The 14777-nt window shown below is 27.1% G+C and overlaps 3 protein-coding genes across 3 annotated transcripts; 2 read left to right on the top strand and 1 right to left on the bottom strand.

Moving 5' to 3' along the window:
- Positions 1–585: 585 nt before the first annotated feature.
- On the bottom strand, positions 586–4085 carry PGO_134590 (U2 snRNP-associated SURP motif-containing protein; the record flags this gene model as incomplete). The annotated part of the gene is made up of 9 exons (XM_028689975.1): positions 586–1233; positions 1374–1488; positions 1640–1717; positions 1857–2470; positions 2711–2904; positions 3091–3190; positions 3387–3472; positions 3675–3759; positions 4023–4085. 9 exons carry the CDS (start codon positions 4083–4085, stop codon positions 586–588), a joined length of 1983 nt encoding a protein of 660 aa, XP_028545776.1.
- Positions 4086–6212: 2127 nt separating this feature from the next.
- Positions 6213–11592, top strand: PGO_134580 (hypothetical protein, conserved; the record flags this gene model as incomplete). Its single annotated transcript, XM_028689974.1, has 3 exons — positions 6213–10719; positions 11066–11208; positions 11521–11592. The coding sequence occupies 3 exons, from the start codon at positions 6213–6215 to the stop codon at positions 11590–11592; spliced, it is 4722 nt and encodes a 1573-aa protein (XP_028545775.1).
- A 578-nt stretch (positions 11593–12170) lies between these two features.
- On the top strand, positions 12171–14540 carry PGO_134570 (hypothetical protein; the record flags this gene model as incomplete). The annotated part of the gene is made up of 1 exon (XM_028689973.1): positions 12171–14540. One exon carries the CDS (start codon positions 12171–12173, stop codon positions 14538–14540), a length of 2370 nt encoding a protein of 789 aa, XP_028545774.1.
- Between the last annotated feature and the right edge of the window lie 237 nt (positions 14541–14777).

Raw genomic sequence — 14777 nt, 5'->3', positions numbered from 1 at the left:
CATAACCCACACTATAAATAAATTTTAATTTGCACAATCGAAATAGCAAGGGAAAAATAACATCCTTTTCAATTGTTATCCAAATTTTAAATGTTACCATGTTTTTAATTTTAACAAAATAGTTTTATTTTGTTTGTGGAAAAAAAGAAAATAAAACGAAACAAAGCAAAGCAAAACAAAGCAAAGCAAAACAAAGCAAAGCAAAACAAAACAAAAGAATTAATAAGTGAAATGTTACACATGACAAATTTATGTGTAAAAAGATATAAAAAAAAAGTTTTGTTAAATGAATTGTATCGCATGTGCTTTTTTAAATTGGCATAATACAAAACACACAAATGTGTAGTACGTGGATGTAAAAAAATACCAATGCCCGGGTTAAAGCATTTTCTGACGAAAGCGTACATATTATATATACACATATATAACAGATAAATGTAGAAACCACAAAAAAGTGCAATAAAAAAAATGGTATAAACCTTCATGTGTGCCTACAAATTTTTATTATGCAAATGTGTATTTATATATGGAGTTTAAAAAAATACATATAAATTAAACAGCAATATACTTTTTTTTGCTATCCTTTCAAAACACATGATTGGCGTTCTTCTCCTCTACGTCATAAGTAGCATCAATCGTGTCACTGAAAAGTACAGGGACTTTTTTAATATCATCCGATAACATGTTTAAATTGCCCTTTTCATTTGGTGTACTATTATTATTATTACAAAATTCATCATATAATATTAAATATTTTATTTTCTTTTTTCTTTTGAAATTCTCATCGAAATACAAACCTCTTTGTTCACATAATCGATTTAATTGGTTTTCCTCTTTGTGAAAATATAAATATGCGTTTCTTCTCAAATTTAATGGATATCGCTTTATTTCATCGAAATATTCAATTTTTGTCCCGTCTACGTCGGGATCATAATCAGAATCATGCATCTCAGTTTTTACATAACTTAATTTTTTATTTGTTAATAAACATTTTAAACCGTTCATAAAAGTGGAACTGTAAATTGCCCATACGTCCCACATATCAAATATATTCATAATCGAATCTATAAATATTTTGGCCTTTATTTTACTATCGCATTTTTTTGTGTTCTTCCGAAAATGAAAAAATATTCGAGGCAGCTCTTCTTCTATGTGCTTTCTGTAAGACCAGGACGAGTAAAACTGGTTGCTGCAGTTGTAAAGAATGTCCGAAAGCAAGTAAACTAAGTTTATCTGGACAGGAAAAGAAACAAAAGGAATGTGAAAAGCTGGGGTAAAATATATGTTCAATGCGCACATGCGCATAAAAAATAAAAATTAAAAGTGCAAATAAATAAACTAAGTAAAAAGAGCTCTTATACAAGTCAACCTACCTTTTTCAGCAAATCGTATTTCATATCCGTTAAATAGTTCGAAATAGTTTTCACAATGTCTGCGCTAAAGTCGCTGTGCCTTGTGCAGAATATCATGGCACGACATATGCTCACCCTAGAAAAAAAAAAAAAAATGCGATTAAATGTGTATATATATATATATATATATATATTTAAGCACACGTGGACAATTTCTCAAACGAGTGACAAAACAGTAGGAAAACTATGTCACAATAAACTGTAATAAGAATAAGTTGCTTGTCTACCTCTTCTTATTTAAATTATTTATAATATTAACAAGTTTTTTCTTCTTCCTTTCGTCTATTTCACTCTTCTTGTTTCTACTAAAAAAAAAAGAAGAAAAAAAGTTAACTATACAACCAAAATAAAACATTTTACGAAATATAACAGCATTTCCATTTCTCATTCCCACAAAAATAAACGATTCCTCATCGAAATTTGTTTTAAAAAATAATATGCTACCTTTTGCCCTTCTTTGAAACAACTTTTTTGGTGTTTTTTTGGATCGGTGGCACATATACATAACTATTTTCAAACATCTGAAATGGATCAGCTCTCCAATTTTTGTAACTATCTCCTTGGGCAAAAGAAAAGACCCTCCATTTATAATAATAAAATAAATCTGACGTATTAAAAAGAAATGTAAATGTAGGGTTGTCCTTCTCATTTTTTTTTATAGTCTCTTCAAATGTGAATCCTTCTTCCGTAACATATTTTGCTAACAAATCAATTATTCTTTTCGTCTTCTTATCCTCTGGTAATAAAATTTCAATTTTTTTATTCGAACTCATGTTATACAAATTGTTTTTTTCGTAATTCAAATTGTTATATTCACTTTTGTTAGTATTTAAATTTTTCGGTATGGCTTTACTCCAACCAACCTTCACTATATTTCCAAACATTTCTACACCATCCAATGCATCCCTTGCATTTTCTGCATCATCTCTATTTTCAAAGCAAACAAATCCGCTAATTCTTGCTTTCTTCTTATCTTCATCTGTACGTGGATACATTATTTTTACGCTGTTTACTTTTCCAAATTTTCCAAAGCGTTGGCATATGTATTCCTCAGTAACCTGCAAATTGTGACGGGGGAGGGGAAGAATGAGAATGATATGAAGATGTGAAGTTATAATACATCAAGAACATCAATCCAATATACACATTGACATTAGGGTATTGGTTATCATTTTCATACATGTGCACATGTAAATAGACTGACATCATAATCTATATGACAATTATTCCACACCTGACAGATACGTATTCTATGTTTAGTAGATCATGATGTCATTTGAGAAACTCCCTTTTCTTACCTCCGGAGACAAATTTCCTATGTATAAATTTGCAACCCTCTCCTTTCTTGGAACATACGGAAATAACGTTTCATTTTTTTCTATTTCTATTAATTTTCTATTTATTTTAATTTTTTCCTCCTCAGATTTCGCTAATTGTGCTTTTTCCTTTAAAATTTTCCTTTCATCCAAAATTTTCTGCTTTAATTTAATTTCTTTAATTATTAATACGTATATTTAAAAAAAAGGAAAAAAAAAAAAAAAATGTTTCTATTTGTAGACGTGAATAAAACATAAAGGTAATAGTTTTGTATGTATTTTTATTTATTATTATTATTTTAATTTTTTTTTTTTTTTTTTCTTTTAAACATTTCTCCTTTAAATACAATAAAATGTGTAACCTTCTAAAAAACTATCTATTTCTTTTACTTTCCCTGAACTATTTTTGTTGTTGTCTATTTTTTCTTCCTTTTTCTTTTTTTCTTCATATGAATAATCTCCCTGAAAAAAATGAAAAAACCTATCATGTAAAGCACACCAACTAAGCATAGTATGAAATATGCTTTATTAAGCTTGTACGTGCTATTACATATTGTGGTTCTTCCTTCAAGAATTTCCCCCACAGGGAAATTCATGTGTTTATATATACACATATATAGAATTTTATGTATATGTCAAATATCTTTATAATTCCTACCCTGCTAAATTTGCTCTTTGATTTTTTCCTATTTTCATCTTCTGATGGCACGAAGTGAGTGTTCGACGGGTTCAATACTTTTCCACCTATTCAAATAGAATGAAAAGGGCAATGTATTCGTATATCAAAATGATGCTTAACCCATACGCACATATGAATACATTGGTTAGAGAAAACCGTATGCTTGTGTGTATGTGTTCATATCAGTTGTCTCACAATTGAATTTTATTTTATTATTTATTTTACTATTTATTTATTATTTTTTTTTTTATTTATTTTTTTTTTTACTTTTGACAAATTTATTTCCTTTTTCCAAGGCATTTCCCTCAAAGGACCGTACAAACTCTGCGTAAATTTTTGCAGCTTCTTGTTCCTTGACAAATTATTCAAACAAGTTGCAAAAGGGGGAAACGTTGCATAAAGAACATCATAATGTGTGTAAAGTCACGATTTTAAACTATAGAGGGACATTAGTATACACATGTGAAGGTACTCCTTTCCTTACACAAATATACACTTAAAAGGTTTATACAACTTTATATAAGCACAAATATGTATACACATATGTACGCATGTACAAATATAAATATATATGTGATGCCATCTCTAGTGTTTGCATCTTATCATTGTCCCTACATTTAATTTTTCATCATCGATATCTTTTTTCTTCTTTTTGTTTCTGTTCAGTTGGTTATACATTCTGAATAAATATATGTATACTCATTTAGTTAGTGTCTTTTTTTTTTTTTTTTTTTTTCTTTTTTTTTTTTATTTGTGCTTTGTAAGAGCCTCTGGCACACATTTCTCTCATAGAAAAACGAGTAAAAATGCGAGCTATTAACTGTTATGAATTCTACTGAAATTTTTATAACTCTTCAAATAATTATACATGTTGCATATATTTATGCAGAAACGAAAAATTAAAAAAAAGAAAAAAAAAAGTGAAAGGTATAAAAAAGTATACTTAAATTCATAAGCTCATTTAATTAAGTAAATTAAAATGAATTCATTAAGCCGAAAGTAAGTTATAAGCTGGGAAATGTAAAGCATTCAAATATTTTAAATAAAATGAATTAATGTCACAACTTAGTTCCTTTCTTTCCTTTTTTTTATTTTTTTTATTTTTGTTTAATAATATATTTGCCTTAGTAAATACCTCATTTTTAATTTTACATTTTGTGTAGTGACGTTTTTTCTTAAGCACCCAAACAATTTCACGCATGCTATTTTGAAATATACCTTTCCTAAATGGGGGATACAAGTATTTTTAAAATGTCAATTTTTTTTTTTTTTTTTTTTTTTTTCTTTAAATTTAGTTTTTCTTTTCTTTTTTTTTTAAAAGCATTTATATAGAATACTGTTTAGCTGCTTTTTTTTTTCTTCTTTTCTTTTTTTTTTTTTTTTCTTCAATTTGGCCTTATTTCTTCTTTTCTTGTGTTTTATTTTACATGATTCTTTGTTCTACTCCTATTTTGCTGTTATTCATTTTTTTTTTTTCTCCCTTCCTTTTATTTTATTTTTTTTTTTGTTATTTATCAATATTATCCTATTCAATAAATTTCCTATTTGGGTTAGCAATTCTAATACGTAAATACTGTTGTACACACGTATATGTATATGTATAATACATACGTTAAAACATATTCGTATACCCATTACATTCGTAGGCACTGCTTACATTATAGAAGTATTTTACTTTTTTCTGTTGGTTCGTTACAACCACCCTACTGTTTTATGAGGTACTTAACATAATTGTACAATACTTATTTCATTGTGTAAACTCAATTTTTTTTTTATTTGATAACATGGGAATATCTAAACTATATATCATTCGTACGTAAGTTTTGTATAAAAAATGTGAAATTTTTATAGCCTTATTCGTACCTTCCGTATGTGTGCCAACATTTTAAAATGGCATAATAAACTTTTTTTCGTAATGATAAAGATGCATATCATTTATCATATTTTTCATTTTGCTTATTTGATAACATGTTTTGTTTATGTATTGCATATACACATCAGGTTATGAAATATGTATATATAAACTCTTATATGAGCATTTAAATATGTTAGTATTGTATGTGTATATATCCACATATACATGCTCCTTCGCAACCCTCCATTTTTGCGCTATGTAAATTTTAAAATTTCTCCGTCCCAGCTACCCATCAGTGTACAGTAACTTTTTAAGATTCCCTTGTCAGTTTTTATTTTCTTTTTTGTCTGAAACTTTCCTAAAAAGATAAATTCAATATGAACTGCTAACATATTTTCTTCACCATTTTATTTTTCTTATCCCTGTAAAATCACGTACTTGTTACAAAAATATTCAATAAATCTTTGAGAAGAAAAAAAATAAAAAAAATAAAAAAAAAAAAGTAAAACGTGTAAAACGTGTGTTTGTACACATCACACAAATGTATATTGTTTTCCGTTTCCCACCATTTCAATTCGGTTTCTCGCGCAACCGCATAGCTGCTTAACCGTCCAACCGATAAACATTTCCCCTTTTTTTCTTTTTTTTTTAAATTTCCATGAGTGTCATGTTTTAAAGATAAAATACTTTCACTCCGTTTTTCATCCATTTTAATGAACATACCCTTTTTTTTTTTTTTTTCCCTCCTGTTTCTTTTTCCTTTTTTTTTTTTTTTTTAAATGAAACACCAAATTTTGTTCATCACATACTCCAAATAGGAATAATCAAATGAATACAATTAGCGAATGTTTAGTAATTTCGTCTGAACGGCTTCACCATTCTTGTATACTAATATTTAGTAATTTTGTTTTTTTCTAAATAAAGAAAAGAACATTACTACCTTTAACTAAATGGAAAACGTTAAAATAAATGAAAATGAAAGCATTGAATATGATGAAAAAAATAAATTAGCCACTTATGAACACAATGACATAGTATTTTTTAAGCACAAAGAAAAAAACAAAATCGGAATTGGAAGAATAGTTAATTTTTACACAGAACTTAAACTAAATGATATATTCTTATCGTCTGAACACAAGGTGAGTTTGGCAAACTATACAAAAATTTTGAATAATCTAAGCGATGGAAAATATGTTCAAAATTATATCGATAATTTAAGGAACCAAAATACAACCATTACCTCAAAACAAGTATCTAACACAAATACAAATGACACAAAAAGTAATTGCAATCTTTACGAAAAGGAGGAAGAAAAACAAAGTTATAACTATTTTAACATAAACGAAAAAGATAAAGAAAGCGAAATTCATGTTAGTACAAAAACGGAAATTAATAAAACTACAAACCCTGAATTCAAACATGGAATAAAAATAAGACACAGGAAAAAAAAAGACTATTCGAATGATAGTTCTCTTTTACGTAGTAATAGCATAAGCAGCTGTGTAACACGTAAAAATGATGAGAAAAGAAAATCAAGTAAAATGTTTTATATAGTTCAATCATTTGAAAGTTATAAATACATTTTACAATATAAAAAAGTTTTTAAACATTATAAAATTTTTATTCATAAAAAATGGGAAATTATCAAATCTAGCTTTTGCAAAAGTATACAAAATAAAGTGTGTTTTGTACTAGCCATGAAATTATTTGAAGTAAAAAAGTTATACCCGAACAATACAAATTTACAAAATATTATGATAAATAATTTAATGAAAATTTATAAAAGTGAAAGAGATCTCCACATAGATCATCTCGTTCTAAATTTTATTAAAAAAATAGATGTCAGAATTATATTACAAAATAGTGTACTCATAACGAACGATGATTTTAATGAAATTATCTCCAAAGACAAAAAGGAAAAAGAAGAAGACACACAAAGCAAGTACCCATATACAAACACACTAGACTCGCATAACGATGACTCAGAAAAAATCGAACAAGAGGGAATATTGCAATCATGGTCGTTACAAAAAAAAAGTTTCACACCTAATAAACTAAAACATTATTATCACAACTACAATGAAACATCTGATCAAAAAATTAATGAACAGAGCGATCAGAGTAGTATCATCCATGACAGTATTGCAGATAATTACAATAAATTCCACATTGATTATGGAAAGAAACATCCAATAAATTACTTTCAACACGATAATGAACAAGGGAACGATTCTGAAATGTTGAAAAGGAATAACAATAGTATCCAAGAGTGCGTAAAGAGAAGAAAAGTAATAGAAGGAGAAACTTTTCAGTACGAATTAAAAGGAAACTTATTGGCCAAATTTAAGTCTCCTAAAGGTGTTTTATATAGAAGATGTATTAAAAGCATTTACAAAAACAAAAATAATATTCTGTCATACTTCTTAATAACGCCCTCTTTTTTTTGGTTTAATGATTCCTATTATTTTTCATGTTTAAATATCGATATGGATATTTTTGAACTCTTGGAAATTATTAAAATTATAGATGACTCCAAAAAAGAACAAATAGAAAATATATCTTTTGAGAAATATAAAAGTTTGAGAAAAATTTACAACTGTACATCTAACCCTAATATTAATGAAACGAATAATTTGCTACGAAAAAATTCTGCAGAAAATAATGTCCCCATTAAAATTGAGGTTCCAACTTCGAAGAGAGGTAGGAAAAAAAAAAATAGAAAAGAACGAAAAAGGAATAACTTACAAGCGAAGATACAAAAAAGAAATGAAAATGAACTTAGTGAAGACGATAATTTAAAGCCCAATGGTAGCAGGGAAAAAATACGAAGGAGAATGAAAAAAAGAAAAAGGGGACAAGAAGAATCCTTTCTGGATAGCAAGTCAGCCAAAGATGAAAAAATTAAGAGGAGAAAAAAATTAGTAGAAAAACAAGAAGTAAAAGAAAAAAAACGTAGAGGTAGGAAGAAAAAAGTAGTGTCACTTCAAAATGGGGAAAATACACAGGAACATAAAGAGACAGAAAATATCGAAGAAATAAAAGAACTTACGGAGCTTAAAAATATGGAGGAACATAAGGAAGCAGAAAATATCGAAGATACAAAAGAACATACGGAACCAAAAAATATGGAAAAACATGAAGAGGCAGGAAATACCGAAGAAACAAAAGAATACAGAGAATCCCAAAATGTGCAAGAAGGTGTAACGCAAAAAGAAAACGAAATGGAGATACACGACGAATGCAAAAGTAAAATACTTGCTATAAACGAAACTAAAGCACAGAATAGCGAATTCGACAGTAAAGGAGAAAAAAATTCCTTTTTCAAAGAGAAGAATTCATTACAGAACAACCTAACTAAAATGATTCAAGAATCATCAAAAAAGTCTCTATTCAATATAAGTAAGGAAAAAACGAATACATACATTACAAAAATCACACATTTTTTTAAACTTTCAGAAAACAAAAAACAGAAATTAAATCTTCACAATGAAGAGGATGAAAAAGGAATATTATCTCAAACCAGTATAAACGAAAGTACATATAGTAATGCCAGTATCGTGGATGATAAAAAGGAGACAACGATTATAACCAAATCAAATAGAGACGAATTTAATATGAACATACATGAAAATGTGAATCAAGGGAAAGAATGTATGAGCCCCAAAAAAGAAGATTCAGATTATAGTAAACTTAACGAAAATGACAATCAAGGATATACAAATATAGCTGAAGTTAAAGAAAACCCTGATAACAAAAGTGAAAATCCAAAAGTAGAAGATGTAAATGTTCGTGTTGAATGGAAATGCACAAATAAGATAAAGAAATGCATAAACAGTAATGAGAATATACTTACCAGTAAATTAATTGTAAATGATAGAGAGTTAGATGTATACATTCTAGACGATGATCCCCTCGTGAATAAAGAAAACACAGAGGGGATGCATCTGTGTGCAAATTATAAAGAGGAAAAAAACGTAAATGAAACATGTGTGGTTATAAACGATCAGACGAAACATGTGACAGATAATAAGAATGGCAATAATAACAACAATAATAACAGCAATAGTAATAGCAATAATAATAATAATATCTGTAATAAATGTGTCAATACAGCTATTAAAGAAAAAGTTATAATTGATTCCCCCAAACACGTGGAAGATAAAGTAGAACTTGCATGTAAAGAAGCGAACGAAATGAATATTAAAAATGAAGATTTTTTAGAAAAAAAAAAATTGAGCGGTGAGAATGTAAATATCCATGTACATTCCATAAGTGATAAAAACAATTTCTTGAGTGTAAAAAAGGAGGTAACTAATGAAGACAATGGTAGCTATCAAAACGATTCCACAACTAGCCAAAATTCATATGAAAAAAAGGAAACAGTTAATGGATATAATGGTAGCGATCAAAACGAATCCACAACTAGCCAAAATTCTTACGAAAAAAAGGAAACATTGAATAGCGAAAATATAAGCGATAAGAACGAGTTCACTATTAGCCCATATTATGATGAAAATAATGAAACCTTAAACAGTTTTATAGCTAGTGAACAGAATGAAACCGACAAACTGGAGAATAGAAACCAAAGTAATGCCAACAATAAAAATGTCTTCGTGAAAACAGAACTTATTGAAAAAGGAGAATATAATTTCACAGTTCACATAAATCTCACGAACAAAAATGATACTTCTAATATATTTGACACAACACAAGAGAATAGTAACAACTATTGTAAAAACGAAATCTCTGAACATATTAAAGAATGCCTAGACGATGAAAAAATTAAAAAAATAGAATCCTTGTACAAATATTGTAAAGAAGATATTAACATACTGTTATACATTTATGTTATGCAAATATATGTTAATAAATTATGCAAAAATGTAATTGTGAAAGTACTAAGTCCAAAGTGTAAAAATGTACGAAAAAAAAAATATCCAGATAATGATTTTATTTTAACCCCCTTAATAGGATATTCTTATGCAAACTATTACTATTTAAAATTAAATAAAAGGAATAGCAAAATAAAAACAGAGAGTACAGATGAGAGGAATTTTAAATTAATAAACAATACCTTGATAACGAAGAAAAGAAGAAAAAGAAAAAAAAAACGAGGTCGAAAAAAAAAATTAATAATACAAAATAAGCCAGGTAGAAAAAGAAAAAATATATATAAAAATAAAAATGATCTTTTAAGTGCTACCTATAGAAAATCAAAAAGGTCTAGGTTAATAAAAATTTCAACAATAAAGAATTCAGGTGACACATCATCTGAGAAAGCGGAAAATATTGTAAAGTGTACAACGAAATATATTAATTTTTATTTATGGGGTATATATAATTGGAACTATAACAAAACATTACGTGTTTCTTTCAACAATATTTCAAATAAAAAAATAAGTAACTTTGATATTTACAATTTCTTTTTTTATAATTATGACACCATCTCCAACTTAAGTAATTTTTTCATAGCACACACTTGTTACTTGAAACACGTGTCTCATTAAAATAGTTGTGCTTATGTGTACACAATTTTGCATGTATAAAAACGTACATATTTTATTTTGTTTTGTTTATTTATTTTTATTTTTCTTTCTTTCTTTTTTTTTTTTTTTTTTTTCTTGCTAGCACTGTAACCGTTTATGATACTTCTACAATCGATGATATTACATCACCAAAGGTGGTTCAAATGTTTTTCCCCACACCTTTGGAAAATTTTCAAATTATTTATAAAGTCAAAATAAATTACATATTTTTTATTTATTTCTTTTCTTTACCCTTTCGAACATTTCCCATATTACAGATGAAATAAATAAGGACCTAAGCACATTAATAAATATATACAAAAATGTTAGAACTATTTTATATCAAAATTCGTCTATATATGGAAATTTATTCTTATTGAAACCTATGAATAATATGACAAGAACTCATTCGGATGAAGAGGTAGGGAAAGCATATTATTTTAAATTTTATTCGTGTTATATTAATTTTTATGTATAATATAACAATTTACCAATTCTTTGAATATGTTTTCGTATTTGCATTAGATTGTTCTTACACTTCGTAAGCTTGTACAAGCTTATATGTTTATCTATGTGTACATTTGGCATGTGTATATCTACATCAATGTACTTTTTTGTGTGTTACTTTTTTTTTTTTTTTTTGAATATCTTTTTTGTTCATATATATTTTATCAGTTGCTGAAGCACAATTGATTTATTCCCTCTTTTTTTTTTTTTTATCCTCACCTTTTAGCTAATAAAATTCTGGTTAAAAACACTTAATGAGTTGAGTACAATCAGGGAGGGCTTTTGTAAATTCTTTTAAAAACTGTGTTTTAAAGTGCTCATTCTTACACGTGTATGCCAATGCATACATATATATAGCTTTATTTACCCCTCCCCTCCTCCCTTTTATTTTTATCATTATTTTTTTAATTTTTTAATTTCGCCTCATTTCCGTTTATTTTTCGCTTCTTTATTTTTTTGTTGTTGTTGCTGTTCCTCCTTTTTTTAAGTCCCTTTTTAAGATTTTTTTATTTTTTAAAGCAAGCATTTTGAAGCTACTGCAATGCGATGCTATTTTTTACTTTTTTAATTAAAATTTATTTTTTTTTGAAACACCTACATTTTAAATGTATTTATTTTATTGCATTCTATTTTTTGGAAAAAACAAAATTTTGTTGAAATTTATCTTTTGCACATTTGCTAGAAGCATAAATCGAAAAAGAATACAACACAGAATAGTTAAACCTTGCACTTTTTATTAATCATGTAGATAATTTGCCAACTCAAAACCTTCTTTCGTAAAAAAAAAAAAAATGTACATCCTTCGTAAAAATCATGGAAATAACAACTTTGCAGTGTACAGTTTCCCTCTTCTTTTATTAATACCTTAAGGTAGAAATGAAAATTTGTTATTTGTCCTTTATGAAACTTTTTAAAGGGAAAAAATGCTTTCATGACAGTAAAAAAAACAAGTATAACAAAAGATACTTCAATGGAGGAAATACCATTACGGAAAAAAGAAAAAAAAAAAAAGTGAATAATCACATATCTTATTCTATACCTGCACAGAAGGAAAATGAAAAATATAATTTTGAGGTACTTATGAAAACAATAAAAAACAGAGCTGATGAATATAACCTTATAAAAATAAAAGAAACTCAAAATAAAATACTAATTCATTTAAACAAATTTACAATAAATGAAGTAATATCAACACTTATCCTTGCACATAAGTATAATATGTTAAATTCAAAAATAATTCATGAAATTACAGAACACTTATTTCGACATTCCTGCTTTTTAAATAGTAAACACTTATACATATTAGTTTCAATAATAGGCAAAATAGATTTAGACAACCTCGTCTTTTTACCTAGCCAAAACGACGGAAAAAGTAGGGAAAAAAATAACAATGCAGATGTGGATGATTATTTACAAGATTTAAATGAAAATATAAAATGGAAAAAGAAATATTACAAGGAGATCCTGGATAACGTTGTGTTCCCTGAGAAAATGTGTTTACCCTCTAATGAAAAGGAAATGATACATATTTGCAATACAGACACACAAAATGAAATTTTTAACCAGGAAAATATCCAAATTGAACAATCAGGAAATGGAACTAATGCAGACAGCCTAACTACATTCGAAATTAGCGAAAATCAAAAAAAATTTTCAGTAAAAAATTTTGTTCTCAAGGAAGAAGACATCTGTCCAGAAATGAAAAAGACATATCTCAAAATTAAAAATATTATGTCTAATAATTATAATAATATTTATATGAACATAAAAAAAAATATGTATACAAGTTTGTTATTGTTAAATTATTTACAAGAAGAAAATATAATAAGTAGGAGAATTTTCTTAAAAATTATTTATGGCATTAATGTGGAATTTTGCCAACACAACATTTGTAATGATAAAAGTAGAGAAAATTATAAAGACCACTACCATTACAATGAAATTCCAACATATGCTGAAACCATTCTTAATTCCTATATTCAAGACCAATGCAATAACGTCTCTACTTACGATCTATATATCCATGTGCATTTTCATCTGCTACAAAATGTGCTTACAAAATGTGATTTTATCAATAAAAAATTTATTATGGAAAAAATACAAAATGGCGTAAGTATAGATGAAGAAGTATATAAAGACTTAAAACTCTATCTTGAAATATTTTCTATATTCTTTCAAAACTTAAGAATCGTAAATGAAACTATTAATTACTTAAAGGTCTTCTATTTGAATGTTCTTTCCTATGAAATTTTTAAACCCTTTTGTGACAATCATGTCTATAAAAATGTAAAAATTCATTACGATTTTCTCAAGAAAGTGACATGTGAATATATTCTTAAAGGAAAAACAACTCCGAGTATCTGTTATCGTTTTTTGGGTTTATTGTGCTACTTTGAAAGGAAAAAATTTCTGAATTCCGGGATGAACCCATCACACAAAACTCTAATTGCCGGGATCTGCAATGGAATGACCCTATTTGAAGAGACCCCATTTGGAGAGTCCTCATTTGACGTACAAAAAATGCACAGAAGATATTCCCTTTTTTTAAACTCCCTAAAGAATTATAGCCTACACGATTTTTTCACATCAGCACGTGCATCCAAAAAAGTGAAAGAAATAAATCAGGATATTCTAATGAAACCTGTTCCAAATGTGACACAAACAAAAATTGAACCAACATACGAAAGTAGCGAAACCTTCCAGTCGCTAGATGAATTAAAAAAAACATTTTTCTCCTACTTTATGGTAGAATTCACCTTTAATATTGCATGCTATTTAAATAAAATAGACACATACGAACAATTATTTATTTTAAAATATTTAACCCTTTTAAACTTAAAAAATGAATATATAATCGATATACTTAAAGAACATCAACACAATTTCTTTATACGAAAATTGTACTACTCTCAGAGTAAACATTTTTTTTACCTTTTAGAGTATTTGTTCACATTATATGTATATTCCCCCTATGAGTTTCTCAATATATTACTTTTAATAGACCCTTCAAAATTTCAAAATGTACTAGACCTAATTAGAAAGAAGAAAAAATTTACTAATAATGTGAAAAAAATATTTGACGCTATTAATGTTATAATAAATGAAAAGGAGCACAGTTCAAGAAAAAACGTAGAAAAAAAAAAAACATTAAAAAGCAATCTTAAAAATAATTCTATGGCTTTGCTACATGACACGAAACAGATTCAAAGATTTCAGAATATTCTCTATGATTTTTTATTTTTATAATTTGTATGTTTGTATATCAGTGTAACCCATAGTATATATCCCCTTTAAATGTACACATATATCTTCATATCTTTACCAATTCCTACACCCTTTCTGACTCATTCCTAACTCTAAAAAAAAAAAAAAAAAATTACTATAAGACAGAAAATGTAAACCTCACACCTATGCTAGATTAATTCGAGGGGAATAATCTTAAAACAAGGGATATCTAACAGATATGAAATGTAGAAACATATG

This window comes from Plasmodium gonderi (genome assembly GCF_002157705.1).
Source record: "Plasmodium gonderi DNA, contig: Chr13, whole genome shotgun sequence".
Lineage (NCBI taxonomy): Eukaryota > Apicomplexa > Aconoidasida > Haemosporida > Plasmodiidae > Plasmodium > Plasmodium gonderi.
This window is presented reverse-complemented; position numbering and strand designations above follow the sequence as displayed.